Source organism: Vulpes vulpes, chromosome 4, assembly GCF_048418805.1.
Source record: "Vulpes vulpes isolate BD-2025 chromosome 4, VulVul3, whole genome shotgun sequence".
In the NCBI taxonomy this organism is placed as follows: Eukaryota; Metazoa; Chordata; class Mammalia; order Carnivora; family Canidae; genus Vulpes; species Vulpes vulpes.
The window spans coordinates 63,976,031-63,997,665 of NC_132783.1; the positions used below are offsets into that span (position 1 = coordinate 63,976,031).

The window sequence follows — 21,635 nt, forward strand, 5'->3', positions numbered from 1 at the left end:
CCTGGGCAAGGGCTTGCGCATTGGCCCCAGAGGTTGGACTACACTTCCCGGCAAGCTTTGAGGAGTAACTTTCAGTTTCCATAGAAGTGGTGGGAAAATGGCGTCGTTGTTTGTATTCCGAGGACCAATAAGAATGGGATATAGGCGGGTTCTAAAGAACGCTAGCCAATCCGAGGTCGTCTAAGAGGCCATCCGGGAAAGAGGTAGGGGAGGGGCAAGCATCTAGGGGAGGGGAGAGAGAAGGGAGGGGGGCGCTGTGGGGGGGGGGAGCGATGTTTGCCCGTCAGTCGAGTCCGGAGTGAGGAGCTCGGGCGCCGGAGCGGAGGGAGAGTCTTGAGCTTAAGCTTGCCGCCGCCACGGCCACCGCCTGGACCTTTGCCCGGAGGGAGCCGCAGAGGGTCTGGCGCTGCCGTCCTCTGGAGGGCAGCGCGATTCGGGGCCCGGACCTCCAGTCCGGGAGGGATTTTTCGTCGTCCCCCCCTCCCCCCAGCGAGGGAGCCCGAGCGGCCGCCAAACAAAGGTACCAGTCGCCGCCGCGGGAGGAGGAGGAGCCGGAGCTTCAGCCTCAGCCACCGCTGGACCCGCCGCCCTTCTTCCCCCATCTCTCCCCCGGGCCTACTGGTTTTGGGGGGGAGTAGGGGAGGGAACTCTGGACGTGCCAGGGTCAGAGCTCGCCTCCGCGGAAGGTAGGGGCATTTTCTGAGGCTCTCGCTGTCTCGTGAGGGGGGTCCTTTCGGGAGTCACCCGGCCCGGCCGAGGAGCGGGGGACGATCGCTCGGTGTCTCGCCGGGCGCTGGGGTTCGGGGCCTCGGCCTCCCGGGAGCCCCCGCCCCCATGCAGTTGCAGAGTGCGAGTCGCCCCCAATCCTGGCGGCCGCACACTCAGCGGTTTAGCGGCTCTGGGCCGCGGTGGGGGGCCCGGGCCGGCACGGGGGGCCGTGCAGTCTCCGGCCCCTCGGTCCTTTGGCGGCCCCCGCGGCCCGGCCGCCGGGGATCCCGCTCGCACTTGTCGGGGCTCCGCCTGGGAACGGGACGTGGGCAGCGGCTGTGCGGTGGGTCGTCCTGCCCGCGGCCCTCCGGCCCGCCTGGCCTCCCGCCGCCCCCACCCGGGGCCCCTGGAGCCGGGGCCTGCGCGACCCTATGGGGCGCCGAGCCGCTCGGCGGGGCCCAGAGGCCCCCGGTGGGGACAGCCGGCCCTGCGCCGGCCCCCGGGCTTGTTGTGAGTTTCTTCTCTGACAGAAATGGCGTCATTGTCGGAGACGGGAAACTCCGTCGGGTCCCGACAATGGGGACGGGAAGCTGCCGAGCTGTGTAGGTGGCTCGGTTTGCGGGGCTGGCGAGGCCGCGGGGAGCCCCCTCGTCGGCGTGTCGTGGTTCCGGGGCTGACGCCCGCTACGGCTCTTTCTTCGGGGTTCGGGCTTCGCCGGTGCAGAGGGGTGCCTGTAGTGTTGACTGGGTGTCTTTGTTTCCCCTCCAGGTGCAGGTGAATCTGGTGTTTTCGAGGGGATCGCGGTCCCGGAATCATCATGAAGGTAGGGTTGCTTACGGAAACCGACCTCTGGGGTTACAGAGCAGGGGGGTTTGATGGAGGCCGTGTGTGGGGCCTCCGAGTTTTGCCGAGGAAGGTGTGTTTGGTGGCGGGGTGCCGGAGCCCGTTTCCTGGAAGACGATGGGGGTCAGCTGGTGTGGCTCTGTCGGCTTTGCTGTGGAGTTGGGGCCACTTATAGGATGTCACACTGAGCATGATTCTCCCATATAGACCGTCTCTTCTTGCAGGGTAAGGCAGGAGTAATTGCATGAAATAAAGTATTTTAAAAGGTAAAACAGAAAAAGCAGGTCAAGTAATCTGACTCTAGAAACTGAACTGTATTGTGGTTCTATCGATTACACTGATGAAAGAAAATCTCGTTTATTGTGTGAACAGTGTTGTGAGTTTTTAGCAGAAGACCTATTTGGTAAGCTATGAAAATAATCTGAGTCGAGAGATTTTTGAAGAGAATCTTTACACACCTCAGTTTTTCCTTGTATTTCCTGGGATTTAGGATTATTTGGTTTATTTTTTCTTTGATCCTTTTAGTCGGTAAATTGTCAGATATTGTAATAGAACCAGTGTGGATTGATGTAGAAAACCCATTGCCAGGTTCCTCTTAAATATAAACATGTAACTGAATGGAGGATAGTGTGTAAAAAGTAGAATTTACTTAGTTCGTGGAAGAAATTATTGCAAGGAAAGAAAGTGTAGGTTGGTTTTGGGTTTTTTTTTTTTTTTTTTTTTTGTATATGTAATTGAATGCTGTCAATCTTTAATACATCGGAGAATAAAAAGCCTTAGATATCTGACATGTCTAGATTCAACTGGTGGAACTTAGAGACTGGAGATATTTTTCATTCGTGACAAATTCAGAAGTGCTTGAAAGGGTAGGGTGTGTTCACAAGTATAGAAATGTGAAAACATAAATGTCTACTTTTGGTAGTTCCTTGGAATTATTTGAAAACAAGTTTTCTTTTAGGATTTTCTGCTTTTATAGTACTGCATCTAAATGAAAATTTGTAATGCTTGTGTTTATGGAAGAAAATAAAAGCTGTGACTACTTAAATATTTATCAGCTATATAAAGTAATTAAGTTTAGTTGTAGATTTTTTTTTTTTTTTTAGATTTTTTTCTTCTTGAGTTTGGGGTGCTATAAACTGAAAATACCTGCTGAATTTTTCTGTCTCACCTTCATGTAAATGAAAAATACAATCAATGATGTTTCAGAAACAAATCCCTTTTGTTATTCACAGATGCTAGCTATAACTCTTGTGACCTGTATAAAACAGTGACAAGTTAATTTTTTAAGGAAAACCATATATCTTCCTTGGGATTGGGTGAGAATTTCTTTTTTTTGGGGGGGGGGTGAGAATTTCTTAAGAAAGGCATTGGGTTGAATAACATATAATAAATTCAGAAGCTGAATAAAAGAATTTAGTTTGTGATAGGTATTGCAATCTGTTGTAGTTCCCGGTGTATATCTTAGGTACTCTGTTAATGTTTGATTAAAAGAAATGTAGTAAGTTGGAGGTCCTTAAGATTTAAATTTTCTTTTCTTGCCTTTTCTTCCTTTCATTTCCCTTTTTTTTAAACTTGCATGTTTAAAAAATGAAAGTACGTTGGAAACTTTAGCCTTAAAAGTTTCATAGTATTTGGCAAATGCAAATTTTTTGGTGTTATTTTAGAACTAGTAATTTTAAGTGCTTAGCATTTCCATTATTATTGCTTTTTGAAAAAGGGTACTAGTAATGTTGAAAGGAAGGAATTATTAAAGAAAATTTCTAATTTTATACAAGAAGAACTTCCTGTTACTGTATATATAGTGAGCCTTCTCAATGGGAGTACACTGGCAGTCAGCAGTACTACAAATTAGCTCATTTCTTGGAACTTAATTTCTTACATGGTGAATATTGAGAGGCTGCCCATGATTGGTATTTTGCTTTAACAAAGTTGCAATTCAAAAAGTATTTAGTAGTGATTATATTAGGCTTAAGTTTTCTTTTTTCTTTTTTTTTTTGTATTCCCTGTTTGTAAACTGTAATGACAACTGAGTTATAGGAGGATTTATGCTATTTATCAGATCTAACAAAACATGTTTGTACTTTGAGGCAGCTTTTAGGTTTTTATTATCTGCTTTATTAGTCACAAGAAATTTTTAAAGTTTATTAAGTGACAGTCTATTGATGTCATTGAAAGAATGTTTAGTAATACTTTTCTGGTTGTTGCTTTAAGGTCCCGAAATAAAAATGTATATATCATTTAAAGTGTTACGTGTTTTAGAAACAATTTTGCTGTAGTATTCAAGAGTTTATTAAAATAAAGTCCCTTTACTCACTAGTGTATTCTGTCTTGTAATATTTTTGCCCAGTGTGTTTTTGAGAAATAGCACTGTAACACAAAAGCAGTTTTGTTCTTAACATAGGTCATGATGTTGGGGTTATATTGGATTTATTTCTTATACTTTTTATAGATCTTCCAGTGTCAGTAATAGCACATTATCAGGAAATCCTAGATTATTAAAAGTTTGTAAGTGATTCCAAGACTTAATTATGTCAGATTTATTTCCTACTTTTTTCTAACTAAAACTGTTTTCTTGTTTATACATTGTACATGTTATTAACATCTCTCATTACATTGCAGTAAATTTTCAAGTTAAGTGGGAGAAGCTGGAGAGGCTAGAGATTTCAGAATCTTTATGGGATAAGTGATTTAGATGGTTGTGCTTAGAAGCTTGGGGAGATGGAGTTTTTTTCAGATGTACCATACTCTTCAGGAATCACTAGCTTCAGAACACATAAAAATAATGGATCGATTACAAACGCCCTTTGCTTATGTGCGTGTTCTCACCCCTCTATGCCTTTCTTCCCCTCTCCCTTTTCCCTTTTCTTTCCCTTGCTCCTCTTTTCCTTCTTTCTTTCCCTTCCTTTTTCCCCTTCTTCCTTCTTTTTATTCACTTCTTCCCTCTGCCTTCCTTTGTCTACTGTCACTCCATCTACCCTTTTTCTTTCTCTTCTTTATTCCTCTTCCCCCACCCCCTTTCATAAATCATTCATTTGACAACAACAACTTGCATGCATCAGTCAGTGTGGAATGAAGGTCAGTAAGCTATTAGATCTGCTCTCAAGGAGTTCACAATCCAGTAGAAGACATAGAAAAATAAAGCACAACAGCACATACTGAATTATAAGAGTGTTGACTGCACTATACAGTAATTGTGGTAAGTGCTGTGGGAGGACAGAAGAGGACATCTAAATCAGTCATGGAAAGTTCTCTGGTAGAATTGACATCTAAGCTAAGTGTTAAAGTTTTGATTGGGCAAAGAAAGGTAAAAAAGCGTTTGAGGCAGAAAGGGGACTGCATCTAGGAAAATGGAAAAAACCAAGATGACGTATTTGGAAACTGTTAGTTAACTGTGCCTAATGTAAAGCATAATGTATTTGGAGTGGGAATAGGAGGGCAGTGATGGGAGATAGGCTAAGTTAGGGAGTTGAAAATTTTCTTGAAAGATACATGGAACCACTGAAGGTTGTTTGAAAGGAGTAAAGTTGGTGGATTTATGGAGAGGTCACTTTGGTGGTATTGTAGTGAATATTAGACGTATTCTGAATGGAAGATCTGGAGATTCCAAGTGAGATGTCCAAGTGAGAGGTAAGGGCTTGAACGATACCTAGGAAGCAGAATTTAGAACCTAGTAACTAACCCTGGGGTGGGAAGAAGATGGAAGTTTCTTGGGGCATGAGATGGATGTTATTGTCAACTGAAATATATTGGCATTGAGGAAAGATGTATAGGGTTTTGAGTATTGAAGGGACCTGTGTGATGTCCACATATACTAGTTAAGATGTAAGATTAAGGAATCAGGTAGGATGAAGAGAACTCAGAGGCTTGGTTAATTCCGTGTGAATGTTAACTTCATAGTTAACTTTAAACTGTAGTATTTGAAAGGATTTACATATATAATGCAGCATATGTATTTTGTCCTATGAATTTGTGGTCTTTTTGATGAACGGGTAATTTGTAAAATATTGACTTGGTTTTTGTCTAAATTGCTAATTCTTTATTGTAATTTTTTTTTAAGTATGCTGGATGAGTACATATTTCACTGAAGAATGTGTTTTTGCTGCTTCAGTCTGCAAACTCAGTCACTGAACAGATCATTGTATGCCCTCCATGTACCAGATATGCTTCTAGGTATTGAGGATACAGCAGTGAACAAAAAAAGAGTTCTTAACCTCGTAGGGTTTACTTTGCATTTTAGGATAGATGGACACCATGCCAAAAAAAAAAAAAAAGGTGATGTGCTGTGAAGACAAAGCATAATCAGAGTAAGAGCTTACAGTGCCAGAAAGACAAAGTATTAACTTTATTTTTTTATTTTTTTTTTTAAAGATTTTATTTATTTATTCATGAGAGACACAGAGAGAGGCAGAGACACAGGCCGAGGGAGAAGCAGGCTCCATGCAGGGATCTCGATGTGGGACTCGATCCCAGGACTCCAGGATCATGCCCTGGGTGAAAGGCAGGCGCTAAACTGCTGAGCCACCCAGGGATCCCCCGAAAGTGTTAACTTTAGTTGAGGTGTAATAAAGGGCTTGTTTGTGGAAAGCATCATGTGAAACAAGTAATAGTGTGAACCATTCAGTTATCTGGGGGGAAGAGCAGTCCAGGCAGAAAAACAAATGCTATGGTCCTGGGGAGGAATGTTTTTGGCCTGTTTGACCTTGGCATACCTTAAGGAACAGGAAGAAGGCCTTTAGAGCTGGAGTGGTAGGAGCTGAGGCTAGAGAGATCACAAGGACCAGTATACTGTAGGGCCTTGTAGGCCATGGGGAAGGGCTTACTTAGGGTAAAATTTGAGTGTATTGGAAGTCACTGAAGGGTCTTGAGCAAGAGAGTGAAGTGATCTGATGTACATTTTTAAGCAGTAACTGCTGTTGGGAGAATAGACTGGGGTGGAGCAGGACTAGAAGGAGGGGCACCAGTGGCAAGGCTGCCAGGTTAGTTCTGGTGAGAGATGGTGGTGGACCAGGTATGAGAGGTGGATGTGTTGCAGGTGGGGATGATAGGATTTGAATGGATTGGATGTGAAGGAAAAGTTCTGCTTACTGCTGCCTACGGATGACTAGCCCCCTGCCTCCCCTTTTAAAATATGTTTTCTGTGATTAGTTGGATGGGAGTCTGAAGATTGAATGCAACCAGGAAGGCATTCCCAACTTAGTGTTCCCTTATTAGTGAGCCATGAACATTGACCTGAGTATTCCTTCCCATAGAATTCATAGAATTCACCCTTTTCAAGTGTACAGTTCAGGGGTGCCTGGATGGTCAGTTAGTTAAGTGTTCCACTCTTGATTTCAGCTCAGGTCACGATCTCAGGGTTGTGGGATTGCACCTCAGGCTTCTGGCTCAGCAGCTCAGCAAGGAAGTTGGCCTGAGATGCTTTCTCCCATTGTCCCCTCCCCCCACTCTTGCGCTGAGTGCAGTCTGGCATGCAGGCATGTGCAAGCTCTCTCTCAAATAAATCTTAAAGTATACAGGTCAGTACTTAGTATTTTCACAAGATTGTGCATATATTACTACTGTTTAACTATAGAATGTTTTTGTCTTCCCAAAAAGAAACTTGTACGTATTAGCTGTCACTCGTTCTCCTCTGTCCTTCCCCCGGCAGTCACTAATCTACTTTCTGTCTCTATGGATTTGCTTGTTCTGGACATTTCCTGTCAGTGGAATCATACCACATGTGGCCTTTTGTGTCTGACTTCTTTCACTTAGCATAGTATCTTCAAGGTTCATTTTGTAGCATGTATCAGTACTTTATTCCTTTTTATTGGTGAATAATATTTCATTTAACAGATATACCACATATGGCTAATCTGCTTATTAGCTGTTGGACATGTGGTGGATTATTTCCACTTTTTGCCTATTGGGAATAAATGCTCTATGAACGTTTTTGTGTGAACATATATTTTTAATTTTCTTGGGTTCTAGGAGGAGTGGATCTTTCTGTTTTTAGGGAAGTAACACTATCTATGGTAACCCTTTAGAGAGCTGTGTGTTTAACTTCAGATGCTTTGTGCCATTGTATTAAATGACCACCAAAGATTTGGACACTTAAAAAATTTATCCAACATTTTTTGAACACTTATGTGCTGGTCTCTGTTCTGGCTGTTTAGGATTATTTCAGGGAACAAGACAAAAATCCCAGCCCTGTGGATTTTACATTTTTTTTTTAAAGATTTTTTTTTTAAATTTATATATTCATGATAGAGAGGGAGAGAGAGAGGCAGAGACACAGGCATTGGGAGAAGCAGGCTCCATGCCAGGAGCTCGACGTGGGACTCCATCCTGGGACCCCAGAACCGTGCCCTGGCCCAAAGGCAGGCGCTAAACCGCTGAGCCACCCAGGGATCCCTGGATTTTACATTTTAAGGTGTAGTGGGGAAGACAAAGGGGAATCAACATAATAAGTAATCTAGTTTATTAGGTGGCAAACAGTATGGAAATAAGAGTGGAGCTGGGTAAGGAGGGTAGGGAATGTGGAAGTTGGGGCAGAGGTTATAGGGTTAAATAAGGTGGTCAAAAAGGTGTATTAAGAAGACATTTATGCAAATACTTGACTGAAGGATGTGAAAGAGTTAGTCATGTGGCTTTCCAGGCAGCTCAGCATGTTCAGTGAACTGCACAGAGGCCAGGGTGGCTGGAGTGCAGTAAGAAGAGAAGAGAATAGGAGGGCATGGGTCAGACAGATGAAGGGGATGCAGGTTGGGGACAGAGCAGATCAGATTATCTAGAACCTTGAAGGCCTTTGTTAAGGATTGTGATTTTTACTCTGATAGAAATAGGGAACAACTGTGAGTTTTGAACAGAGGAATTTGCAGTCTAATTACAGAGTGGCAGATTTTCATTATAGTTTTAAGGGATCGCCGACTACTATGTTAAAAACAGGCTGAAGGCAAGTTGAAGATAGAATAGAAGCTGACCACTTAGGAAGCTTTTTTTTTTAACATTTTATTCATTTACTTATGAGAGACACAGAGAGAGAGGCAGAGACACAAGCAGAGGGAGAAGCAGCTCCATGCAGGAACCTGAGGTGGGGCTCGATCCTGGGTCTCCAGGATCACACCCTGGGCTGAAGGCGGCGCTAAATCACTGAGCCACCAAGGCTGCCCCAGGAAGCTATTTTAATAAATGTTGATGGTGGGATATCGGCCACCACAGTGAGGGAAGTGAGGAGTCTAGAGACTCTAGATCAAAGTCTAGATTTCTGTAGGAGATAGAGCTGACAGGTGTTCCAGTCAGATTGAATGTAGAGCAAGGAGAAGAGAGGAGGATACCAAGATTTTTTGGGTGCATAATTAAAAAACTGGTGTTTAGGATGAAGTTAGGGCTGTGTAATTTTTGGAAGTAAGCATTATATTTTATATTTGTGAGAAATGCTGAGTGATGTGTTCTGTGAAATGTGGCTTTAAACAAGATACAGGTATGCTGTATTAATTTTTTAGTAATAGACACATTTAAAACAGTTGCAAACTTTTATTCTTGATGAATTGTTTAAGATTCTTACTGTCTTCCTCTTGGTGTCACAGAACAAAGATGTTTCTACATTTATAAGAATTATGATCTAGTATTCTGCATGACACAGTAACAGTGGAAGCCATAGTCATTAATTCTTTTGATATTTAAATGTTGCAGATAGTAGAAAATGTGGATTTTTGATAAGGCCTATAGAGAAAATGTGTCAATCTTTTTTTCTTTTCCTTTGGGCCTCCTTTACACCTAATGGACATTGAACGAAACAAGTTATAACTAGCTTTTGTTCCCAAGATAATTGAAATATTTTTCATTTAATTACTTTTCATCAAAATAAGACTATGCATATTTGTTAGCTCTTAAAATACTAGTCAGTATGTTTAACTTAATTTATTATTTTTTAACTTAATTTTAAAAAAGAACTTCTATATAAGTTTTATTACATTTCTGCTTTTGGGAGTACTGGAAATTTGGACATTCAAGTTGTGTTTCTAGAAATCTGATCATTTTCATACTCTGATTCAAGATAGCAGTCAGGTTTAGAGAGGGAAAAAATGAGTTTATAAAGTATATGAATAGTTTATTAGAAAATAAGATATCCGGGGGTTAGTATACAGAGAGAGAAAACAAATTTCATGTTTAACTTTCTATGCTAATGGTCATATTTAGGCTGGTTAATAGAAGCAAGGAATAAAAATAAAAGGCAAGAAAGAGGGAAAGTTTTAAAATGACACTTGTCTTGCTTTGAGTATAGTTCCCAGTATTCCTTTATCAATACTTGCTCATACTCTACTCAGAAGGTCCAAGTATGGGCTTCAAGTTGTGTTATAAATTTCTCCTCTCCTTGGAGTTATGTGCAGAATTTCATATGGCCATATGCTTTCTTGGGAAGGTGAACCATAGCTTTCATTGTCTTCCCGGTGGAATCTGCAATACAAATACAAATAATACAAATACAAATACACAGCTCTGTAGTAACACCTGTTAGCTGATCAGCTACTAATCATTTTAAGAGGAATAAGTTCATAAGTCCTTTTACTCATACCCTTAAACAAACATGTAATCCACTGCTTACTACTTATTTTATATTCTCATTTTTTTGTTTAGATCATGTACGATCAGAAGAGTTTTTATATCTGAAATGTTAGCATTTATGTGAAATGTGTACATAGCTTACAATATTTGACTTTTTGAATTTCTAAGAAGAATTTTAATTTTTTTCAGTTATAAGTAAATAGCCTTTGATTCATGGAAACATTTCATAAAATAATTTTAAAAGGTTGCTCTAGAAATCTGGAAGTGTAGTTTTCAGCACACTGGCTTTACTTATGAAACTGTTTATTGTAAAATTTAATGTGTGTTTGCTCTTACTTTTTCCGCATTCAGTTATTTGTCAAATGGGGTCATCTGAAGCAAGGATAAAATCTAACTGAATATCCAGATGTACTTAACTTTAGGATACAGTTAGAGATTATATTACTCTTGCCTGGTGTGTCTTGTCAGTTTAACATTGGTGTTGTTGGCAGCCAGGTGGTAACAGAGGCTGATTCTCTGGCCTGGTATGATTTGTAAGGAAGAAAATCTTACAGAAAATAGTGTATGTCACTTTCAGATTATAAATTTGGCTCTCATTAAGAGAAAAATAATTCTGTAATAGCTTTATACTATTAAAGTCTGTCAGATTATATGTAGTGTATCTTGAATGGTGGTATGGATACTTTATATAGACCTATTTAAGCCACTTCTAATTTTATAGATTTTTGGCAGTGTGACTTATATCTGAAGTTCTGTGTCAAAGCTTTAACAAGGAATAGGCTGCTGTCTCCTAATTTGATAATTTTGCTGGGCATAATCATTTATGAAAGCATAATTGTTGGTACCTGTTTAAGAAGTTTCTTTGAAAATCATTTATTTTTTAATCATTTACTTTAATAGCAGAAATGAAGATTATAAACTACAAAACTCTGAGAAAATGGTATTTAAAGAAAAGATTCACTTTAAACCAGTAGTAAAAAACTATACTTGAATATGACTATAAAAAACATCTTTGTTTAGTTAAAGTGCCCAATAAACAGTATAAATGATTAAGAGCATATGGCTTGGAAAGAGAGGTCTTGTTCCCAGTACTGTCTCTCTGTGTTTTTCACTTGGCTGTTGAAGTTGGGGAGAGTTATTTATTTTTGCAATGAAAGGAAACATCAGTTTCATTTTTTCTTCAAAATGGGGATAATAATAGTTGCCTTACAAAGTTGTGTAAGTACTAAATGAAATAACACTTAAAATGCTTTATACTGCACTTGGTATAGTTGTAAGTAGTCACTATATGGTAGCTTTCTTATTCCCATAAAAGCCTGTCACTTCTTTTGTAAACTGATAAGAGTGAGGATTCTTTAATCAAGACTGCTTGGGATCGAATTGGGACTCTCCCAGGTTGTGGGCAGTTTTCTTAAACATTCTAAGAAGGCTGGTGTCCTTGTCTAAAATGAGAAGCATTTGTAGTACCCACCTCATTGGGTTATTGGGGATGACTAAATGTAAGAACAGGATCTATTATGTAATAAATTCTCAGTAAATTGTAGCTATTATTATTAGTTCTGTGGAAGGAATGTGCAAACTCTTGTGAGTTTAAATTAGCTTCCAGGGTGATATAGTCACTCTAATCTTCTCTAACTTAAAAGTTGATTTGGAAGTTTGGAGGGAAAGTTGTAATTTTGTGATTAAGGTTAAAACCTGTTATTTTTGTCTTTATGAATTCCTTAAAAACAGAATATTTCAGGGGCCCCTCGATGGGCTCAATCGGTTAAGCATCTGCCTTTGGCTCAGATCATGATCCTAGGGTCCTGGGATTGAGTACCCTTGTTGGGCTCCTTGCTCAGTGGGGAGGGGAGCCTATTTCTTAGGCCTGCTGGTCCCCATTCATGTGCACACTCATGCATGTGTTCTTTCTCTTAAATAAAAAATAAGTAAATCTTAAAAAAAAAATTTCATGGGCGGGGGGAACCAGATTTCTTTATTCTAAGAACTCTTTGCTCCTATTTCAAACTTTTATTTTATCTCAGCCCTTCTTGATGCAGAAGCTTCTCTTAGTAAATATAATACTTGTTCTCTCTTCTAATTTGCTGCTGGTTTGCCCAAATGGGATTCTTTCAAGGGAAAAGTAAATTTTACTTTCAAGCCTAGAGGGTTGTTACTGGATTAGGTGAACCACTGGAGATATTTATTTTCTGGATAAGCATCCACCTCTAGCCTTGCTTATGTAGGGCAAACATTTTTTTCTTCTCTTGATCTGATCACTGTTCTGATGTGGCAGTTAGTCACCTGAAGCTGGTCTGGCATTGAGAGCCTGTGGGGGTGGAGCAAATGAGTGATGGGGCCCTGCCAAGCCTGTCTCTACTCTAGAGAGGAGTAAAAGGGAAGCCGAACAGGCTTGAAGACAAAGGAGCTACTATTGCTGTCAAAGTTTAAGTGAGGCAGTTTGGCTTATGCTTATTTGGGAGTTTTAAAAAAATGTAGTTTTCATTTTTTCAATTTTATCTTGGTAAGGTTATCTCACCAAAGGATCTATCTCTATATTTTTTAATCTGAATATCCTTTCTGAAAGTTGTTCAGTGATTTTAAGAAAAGTTGTTTGGTGTCTGAGGGCTTTTGACACTTAGTCACCTAATTTTGCTTTACTCCAACTAGGAGACCAATTTTTCTAAACTATTCCTAGGAAATTTGTGTTTTTATTATAAAAGCAATATAAGTTTGCCATAAGTATTAAAAATTATAGAAACTATACAGAGAATAGTAAAAGTCATTACGTTCCTCAGTCTCACTTCCTGTGGACAACTTGAGCTAACAGTTTGGGGTATATATTCTTCCATTCCTTTTTTTTTTTTGCACACATATATTTTTACAAAGGAGGATTTATTTTGTTATGCTTAGTTTTAGAAAAATGGGCTTGTACTATACATATTGTTACATAACTTTTAAGCTGTCCTTCTGCATTTATACATAACAGAGCTTATTCTTTTTTTCATGGCTTTGGCAAGATTTTATTTGCAATCAATATGCTGTTTTCTCTGCCACCAAATAATGGATACAGGGCACCACTATGTTTCTTTTGCTTTAAGTTTTGGCAGATATGTAGAAACTTCCTGTATAGCAGTGTTTAGCATTCAGTGAGTAATCAGTAAGTATTGTTAGTTTATTTGAGTATCTAGTACTGATAGGTGGTGAATAGTCCAGTCATCTGTAGCATTTATGACAGTCCCTCATGGCCCTTGGATTATTATTACAGCTACTAACTAATAATGAAATCTAATTGCTTGAGATTGCGATTAAAAGGTAAACTGTGAGATTAGTGAGGGAGCATCCCCCTGCTATATATCTCTAGCCTGCTGCTAGAGAAGCTAATGCTGTGCTTGGGATTCCTAGTAGTGTTTATTAGAAAGGTTAATTGTAGGACAGGCTACTATAGGCATTGACCCCCCCACAGATGCTTCGGGTCAGAATATGTGGTTTAGAAAGGATTTTTTTTTTTAACACTAGTGTTATAATGTTTTTAAGTGGCACGTTATGTTTTTAAAGTTTCATAATCGTTAGTTATTTCTTATAATATCCCTTTGAGGCAGGTCAGCAGCATTTTTCCTTTTTTATGGTTGGAGAAGCAGATGCAAAGATGTTGAGTGATTTGGCCACAGGCACACATCAAACTGATGGTAGAGTCTGTTCTCTTGTTAGTAAACTGAACTATGCTGCCTCTTTTAGTTATAAGTGAGTAATAAAGTTGTTTCCATGTAGTGACCTTTTGATGGCTTTATGGAATAGTGAGTGTAGTTTAGAAACCTTTAACCTACTTTCTTTATTGAAAGAAAATCCTTTTAAAGCTGGAATTTACCTGTATCATGGTATTAAATACTTTATGTAATTTACCCTATTCTTTTAAAATAGAAAAGAATCATAGGAAAACATATTAAAATGAACTACAGTGGACTTAGTGCTTTTGGGAGAACCTTTACTGGCTTGAAAATTAGTATCGTCAATTAGAGGAAAATGCTACAAGGCCTTGAGGAGTTAATATTTTATAGTAGGAGAAAAATGAATCTTCAGGTTATATTGCCAGAGTAATTTTGAGTAGAAAGAACTATGGCTTATAGTGCTAGAAGAGACTTTCAAAGATCATTTGGCTCTGTGGATTTAGACTATTAACAAGTGATAACATAGGTTACCTAGAAAAAAAAAATACAATCTGGGTGGCATCCCTTAGGTTATACGTTTTCTTGTCTTTTGGAAACTTTCTCTATTTACTTGTTTGGACTTGATTGTATTTTTCCATTCCTTCCCTCCCAGTATAAAAATATTTTTTCCTATGCAGCCTTTTTCCTTCCAGTTGAAAGGACATAGAAAGGGAGAGCATAAGCAGGGGGAACAGGAGAGGGAGAAGCAGGCTCCCTACTGAGCAGGGAGCCCATTGCGATGCAGAGATGCAGGGCTCCATTCCAGGACCCCATGATGATGACCTGAGTCAAAGGCAGACATTTAACCGAGTGATCCCCCCAGGCACCCCCAGTTGAAAAGAATTCCAACTGTAATCTTCTTGTGTTGATAGAGGGAGATAGGGGGGAGTTTTCAAATAATAAGCAACTATTGTAGAAAGATTTAAGTGAAGGGACCACAGAGATCCAGAAAATTATATATCAGTTTTGGAGTGTTAAGACAGGTGCTTTGACATGAGTTATAAGTCTATGATAATAAGTAATGGTTAATCCTTATGTACTTTGGTAATTAGCACAATCCTGTATTTTAGTAAACATGTAATTTCTTTTTCTTTCTTTCTTTCTTTCTTTATTTTTTTAATATTTTATTTATTCATGAGAGACACAGAGGGGCAGAGACAGGCAGAGGGAGAAGCAGGTTCCCTGTGGGAAGTGTAATGCCGGACTTGATCTCAGGACCCTGGGATCACTATCTGAGCCAAAGGCAGATGCTCAACTACTGAGCCACCCAGGTGCCCCTAAACATGTGATTTCTAAGCTGTAGACACGTTCCATTTATCCTGAAATCAAGCTCTCATCAATTTTTGTCTCCTTTTGAAATAGTATTAAAATACTTATCACACAACTTCTGCCCTCATCGTATTCTTCATGACATCATCAAATTCATCATTATTATTATTATGATAATTTTGCTACTACTTATTTAGTGCTTAATATGTCTTAGACATTTACACATTTAAAAATGTAATTCTCAAAAAAAATGCTGAGAGGCGCATATGAATATCCCTGTTTTGCAGATGAAAAAAGTAAGGCTGAGGAGATTATGTAATTGTCCTAAGTAAATTCATGCCATTAGTAAGTGGCAGAGCTAGATTTTAAACCTAAGCTACTTCAAATGAGAACTCTTACTAATACTCATATTGTTCTGCCTCTCATTAACATTCATGTTTTTACTTAGATGTCTAGTTTGCATAGTCCACAGATGGTTTTAGAAGTATCCGGTTTTTTGTGAGTTGTGAGTGTGTGTATGTTCATGTGCACTTATGTTTATATGTATATGTAAGGATATTGGGAGAGGGATTTTGAAACGGCCACAGTGAATACTGGGATTACTGAAGGAAGAGAAAAGGGAGATACTTTAAAAACTAAAGACACATGAATGTATTCTTGTTTAGTAATCCTTTCCATTTTCATTTTTTTATTTTTTTTATTTTATGATAGTCACAGAGAGAGAGAGAGAGAGAGAAGCAGAGACATAGACAGAGGGAGAAGCAGGCTCCATGCACTGGGAGCCTGATGTGGGATTCGATCCTGGGTCTCCAGGATCGCGCCCTGGGCCAAAGGCAGGCGCCAAACCGCTGTGCCACCCAGGGATCCCTCCTTTCCATTTTCAAATGTGGACCTTAAACTTTCAGGTTTTAATAAATTACATCTCTGTGTTTTTTTTAAGTTTTTATTTTTAAGTAATCTCTGCATCCAACATGGAGCTTGAACCCACAACCCTGATATCAGCCAAATGCCTCTGTTCCTTCTCTTTATGGAACAAGGGAAGCAGAAGAATTTAGAAAGATCCATTAAATTTTCACAAAAAGTAGAGTTGTGTTCTGTTCTGAAAAGTATAAACTTCACTTATTAAAAAAATTAACTTCTGTGGAATATTTCATGCTTCCTTGGTACTGGGCAAATAAGTTCCTGTTATATTGTTAAAGTATATTTTAAAATTCAGGATTAATCACTATTTCATTTTCTTTAGGAATCAAACTTGTATGTAGGAGAATGCAAGTTGAATTTTCAGGGATTAAATGGGACAGGTTTTTATAAGCAAATCATTGCTAAATGTTACTACGTAGGTTCTTTATAAAACTAGTAAATTCTTTCAGAGCAGGGACAGATTTGGGTTCTGTATTTGTTTCCTATTGCTGCTGTAACAAGTTGCCACAGATTGGTGGCTTAGAACAACACAAGCTTATTATTTTGCAGTTCTGGAGGTCAGAAGTTAGAAATGAGTGTTGCTGGACTGCATTCCTTCTGCAGACTGGGTGGGAAGTGTTTCTTTGCCTTCTCCAGCCTTTGGAGGTTGTACACATACATTCCTTTGCTCCTGGCCTCTCTTCTATCTTAAAATTTCTGACTGACACTATTCTGCTTCCCTCTTTAACTTCTATTAAGACCCTTGTGATTTTTTTTTTCATATAAAGTTTTTTTTTTTTTTTTTTTTTAATTCATGAGAGACACAGAGAGAGAGGCAGGCTCCCTGTGGGGAGCCCAGTGCAGGACTCAAGCCTAGGACCCGGGGATCATGACCTGAGCCAAAGGCAGACTCTCAACCACTGAACCACCCAGGTGTACTAAGACCCTTGTGATTTCATTCAGCCTGTCCAAATAATCCAGTATAATCTTCCCATTTCAAGGTCAGTTGATTAGCAACCTTAGTTCCATCTGCAACCTTAATTCTTCCTTGCTATTTATTTAGCAACATTTTCACAGATTCTAGGGATTAGGATACAAACATCTCTAGGGAGGCCTTATTCTGCCTACCACAGATACTGTAGTTTAGCAAAATCATTTAGCCTTTTGGGCTTTTCTATAAAATGAGATTTGTATTTATTGTTTACCACAAAGGAATTTCATGAAAATGGAAATTCTGTGTCAGTACAGATAGGTCATGCATAGAATATACTCAGAAATATTACAGATGTTTACTGGTTGATCTTTATTGGTTTATCTCTTGGGTAAATGCTTAAAGATAGGTGGTCCCCAGGGTAACCAGTGGGCTGGGTAAACTGGTCTGAATATTGGAGTTAAGTTTGGCCTCTAGAAGCTGAACAAAATGTCAGTGACTCAGACACTTCCCAGAGAATAAAGCTTCACTGCTCTTGTTTACTTTTTTTTTTAAGTAGGCTCCATGCCCACCATGGAACCCAATGCAGGGCTTGAACTCACGACCCTGAGATCAAGACCTGAACTGAGATCAAGAGTTGGAAGGATTTGGAAGGATGTTTAACTGATTACCAGTCACCTCTGTTGTTAATTTTTTATTTGATTTTTATGTGACTTTTTGTTTTAGAATTTAGGCTTTCCAGACCTTGCTTGTTGAGGACATTGAAAATTTATAGCACAGAGATGCCTGGGTGGCTCAGTGGTTGAGCGGCTGCCTTTAGATAAGGGCGTGATCCTGGAGTGCCGGGGTCAAGTCCCGCATTGGGTTCTCGTGAGGGGCCTGCTTCTCCCTCTGCCTGTGTCTCTCTCATGAAAAAAATTTTAAAAAAAAATCTTTTTTTTTTTAAAAGAAAATTTATAGCACAGTGTTGAAAAAAACAAATGAATGCTTAACTTAAATTGTTTTTAAAGTTTTATTTATTTAAGTAATCTCTATACCCAACTTGGGGCTCAAACTAAGGACCCCAAGATCAGGAGTCACACATTCCTCTGACTGAGCCAGGCAGGTGCCTCTTAACTCAATTTTTTTAAATGATTGAAATGTTTTAGTCTAAAAGAAAAATTTTTTTTAAGCAGTAGGTTTTTCTACTTACAATGATTTTTCAAAGTACTGCTATGACAGTAATTAAGGGGGGGGGGGGCCTTTGAGGAATACCTGGGTGGATCAGCTGGTTAAACATCTGCCTTCAGCTCAGATCATGATATCAGGGTCCTGGCATCAAGCCCTGCATGCATCGGGCTCCCTCTCAGCCAGGAGTCTGGATCTCCTTCTCCCTCTGCTCTTCTGCCCTACTTGTGTTCTGTCTCTTTCTGGCGCTCACATGCTCTCCCTTTCTCAAATAAAAACTTTAAAAAAAAATTTATTTAAGTGAGTGTGGACATAAGCAGGGTGGGGGTGGGGTAGGCAGGGGAATGAGCTCAGCTCCCTGCGTGGGGCTCCAGGTGGGGTTGGATCCCAGGACCCCCCCCCCCCCCCCCCCCCCCCCAGATCATGACCTTAGGCGAAGGCAGATGCTTAACCCCCTCCTCCACCCGGGGAAAACCAGTAATAGGCAGTTTTAAGTCACAGCTGCTTATGATTATTTTGTGTGTGCCTACTTGTTCTTTTTTGAATATCCCAAATTAATCTTGGGGGATTGCTGTTTTTAATGTTTCATTTTTTCATTTTTCTCAGAGCCACCTTTTTACTTGGTTGACTTAAAGTCTTTTTAAAAGTATGCAAAACTGTGGTGCTATGAGACAAGGTTTTAGAGTGAAGTAGAGGTGGAGGTGCCTGAGAACATCCTTGCTGAAGGGAATTTTGGGAGCAGACATGCATCATCTTCATTATTCCTATTTCCAGGTTAAAATTTGGAGTATGCTGCTCTAGAATGAATTTAGTAATAACACTTTATTTGAACAATCACAATATCATCTTGTAGATAATATAGATGGAAAGAGAGGTCTGCTAATTCTTATTACAATAGAAACCTGCTTCCAGCAAGTAATTGATAGAGATTTTCTTTTGTGATTGGAAAAAATTATTTCTAGATTGCATTATTGTGCATTTCTTTGCATACATAGCTGCTGGTTAAGTATGGTTTAATTTAGAATGTGCCTAAAGATTGAATTGGAAAAAAAAGAAAAAAAAGATTGAATTGGAACCAGTGATTTGGTTCTTGTAGCATGACAGGATCCTCTGTCTCCAAGATGTCTTTCCTGATTCTAAGAAATTTGTGCTGTGGCTGTACTCTATACACATATCTAGCAGTGTACCTGTAGTACTCTAATGATAGGCAGCTGATACTGAACAGCTATTTATTTTCTTTTTTTACAACTGTTGTCATAAACGCATTTATAAAATCAGTTTCACCAAGTTTTGTGTGCCTTGAGTTGTAAGTTTTTGCTTTCACAGTATCTCTTTTATATATAACAAATATTTTGTACGGTGTTTCTTAGAAGATGGATACGTGAATGATTTGAGCTTGATTGTACATATTCAGATCGCTATCTAACTTCTTAAAAATGAAATCTACCTTATTTTAATGGAGGTGATAAATTCAAGTACTGCTCTTCATTGTCAAACCAGCAAAGGTGTATAATAAGCAAAATGATGTGCTGTCAACTCACCTCATTTATCTTTATTTTTTTTAAAGATTTTATTTATTCATTAGAGACACAGAGAGAGAGGCAGAGACATAGGCAGAGAGAGAAGCAGACTCCTCATGAGAACCCGATACGGGACTTGATTCAGACCCTGGGATCAGGCCCCGGGATCAGTCCCTGAGTCAAAGGCAGGCTCAACTGCTGAGCCACCCAGGAGTCCCTAACCTCATCATTTAATGATAGATAATATGGTAGAATCAATTTGTTAGGTTGAAATCCTGCTCTGACTCTTAACTAGCTGCATGACCTTAGGCAGTTTCTTTGAGTCTTATTTTTAGCATATGAAAAATGGGAAGAAAATGTTTGTTTTGTTATGAATTAAAAAAGATGATACATGCAAAATACTGCTTACTATGTCTGGTTTATAAGTGCCAAAAAATAGTAACTGTAAACATAATGTATGGGGAGGCCACATTGGCTACTTGTCTTTGAATTACTGATTGCTAATGGTGTAGAATATGTACATTGTAAGCTCAGAGTGTATTGTGTTATGCTAAAATATATAGAGTGCATATTACCTGTGTACAAAATGATTGGCAGTGAAATTTATATAGTTTTGGTTAATTTTTGTTCTTGGAACATCCCATTTTTTTCTTTCCTGGTTTGCTTGTGTGTGTGTGTGTGTGTGTGTGTGTGTGTGTGTGTGTAACTGTTTAGTAAAAGGAATTGAATGAGAATTTTTCATTGACAGATAATTTGTTTTGGGGACAGTGCCTTTATGAGACTTATATACTACCTACTGTGCTAACAAGGCATCTTGGGGGCAGTGTATTAACTAATGTAAAATTTGGGAATGTAAGTTTAGGTTTGGGGATAGTAGAACCTCAGTGGTTAAGAATATAACCTTTCAAACCAGACTGAATTATAATCCTCACACCATTACTTACCTTGGGCAAATGACTTAAGCTTCTCTGATTCTTTTTTTTTTTAGCTTCTCTGATTCTTTAAAAATCTCTGAAATGAGGATAAAAACTGACCTCCTACTTTGGAGAGATTGAATTACATAATCCATGTAAAGCATTGAGTATAATGTCTAATATTACTGAACAGCTGTTAATTATTACTATTAATGATAAATAGAAGGGATAAATAGTGGGCATATACTCAGATGCTACACTATTGTTTAGAACAGCATTGTCAGCAGGAATATAATGGGAGCCACGTGAAATTTGAAGTTTTCTAGTAGTGGCATTAAAGAAAAACAGGTAAAAATCATTTTAATATTTAACTTGGCATATCCAAGGTATTGTCATTTTAGCAGGTAATCAATAGAAAATTATTAATGAGATTTTAACTTTTTTTTCCCCACACTATATCTTTGAAATTTGAAGTGTATTTCACACCTAGAGCACATCTTAATTTGGACACCATTTTTTTTTTTTTTAAGATTTATTCATGAGAGACACAGAGAGAGAGGGGCAGAAACATAGGCAGAGGGAGAAAAGCAGGCTCCCTGTGAAGAGCCTATTGGGGAACTCAATCTCAGGACCTCCGGATCAGGACCTCAGGACCACGACTTGAGCCAAAGGCAAACACTCAACCACTGAGCCACCCAGGATTAATTTATTTAATCCAGGTGCCCTTGGACACCAAGTTTTCATAGGTGATACTTGATCTATATTTGCAGCTCATAAAATTTATAGTTGAAAGAGTAGTTTCATATGTCCAGGTTGTTCTAGACATACATAAAAGTTTTCTTTTTTTTTTTTTTTAAGTTTTCTAATTAGTGAATTGAACATTAGTTTTTGAGTTAAAATTAAAGTTAAAAATTCAGTTCTTCTGTAGCCACATTTTAAGTATGCCTATGGCTGGTAGCTCCCTATCGGTCATTACAGGATGTCCTTATGTTCTCCATGGCTCTTAGAGTTGTTTTATAGTGATTAGATTAGAGCTTTTTTTGTTTAAAAATACTCTTGTTAAGGAGTGGCTGCTTGGCTCAGTTAACCTCTGCCTTAGGCTCAGGTCATGGTCCTGGGGCTTGGCGGGGGGGGGGGGGGGGGGGGGGGGGGGGGG

At 39.2% G+C, this 21,635-nt stretch overlaps 1 protein-coding gene across 5 annotated transcripts in view; it reads left to right on the forward strand.

The window, feature by feature from the left end:
* The first annotated feature begins 225 nt into the window (after window positions 1-225).
* The window catches only part of ARID4B (AT-rich interaction domain 4B), a 148,046-nt gene continuing 126,636 nt past the window's right edge, over window positions 226-21,635 (forward strand). For 4 of the 5 annotated variants that reach the window (XR_012001063.1, XM_072755938.1, XM_072755940.1 and 1 more), the window contains exons 1-2: window positions 226-686; window positions 1,477-1,531. Coding sequence is in view for 4 of the 5 variants with exons in the window: in XM_072755938.1 (XP_072612039.1) it covers window positions 1,526-1,531 (6 nt within the window). In the remaining variant the exon portion in view is untranslated. The remainder of the gene's footprint in view (window positions 687-1,476; window positions 1,532-21,635) is intronic. The other variant, XM_072755939.1, reaches the window with a different exon arrangement.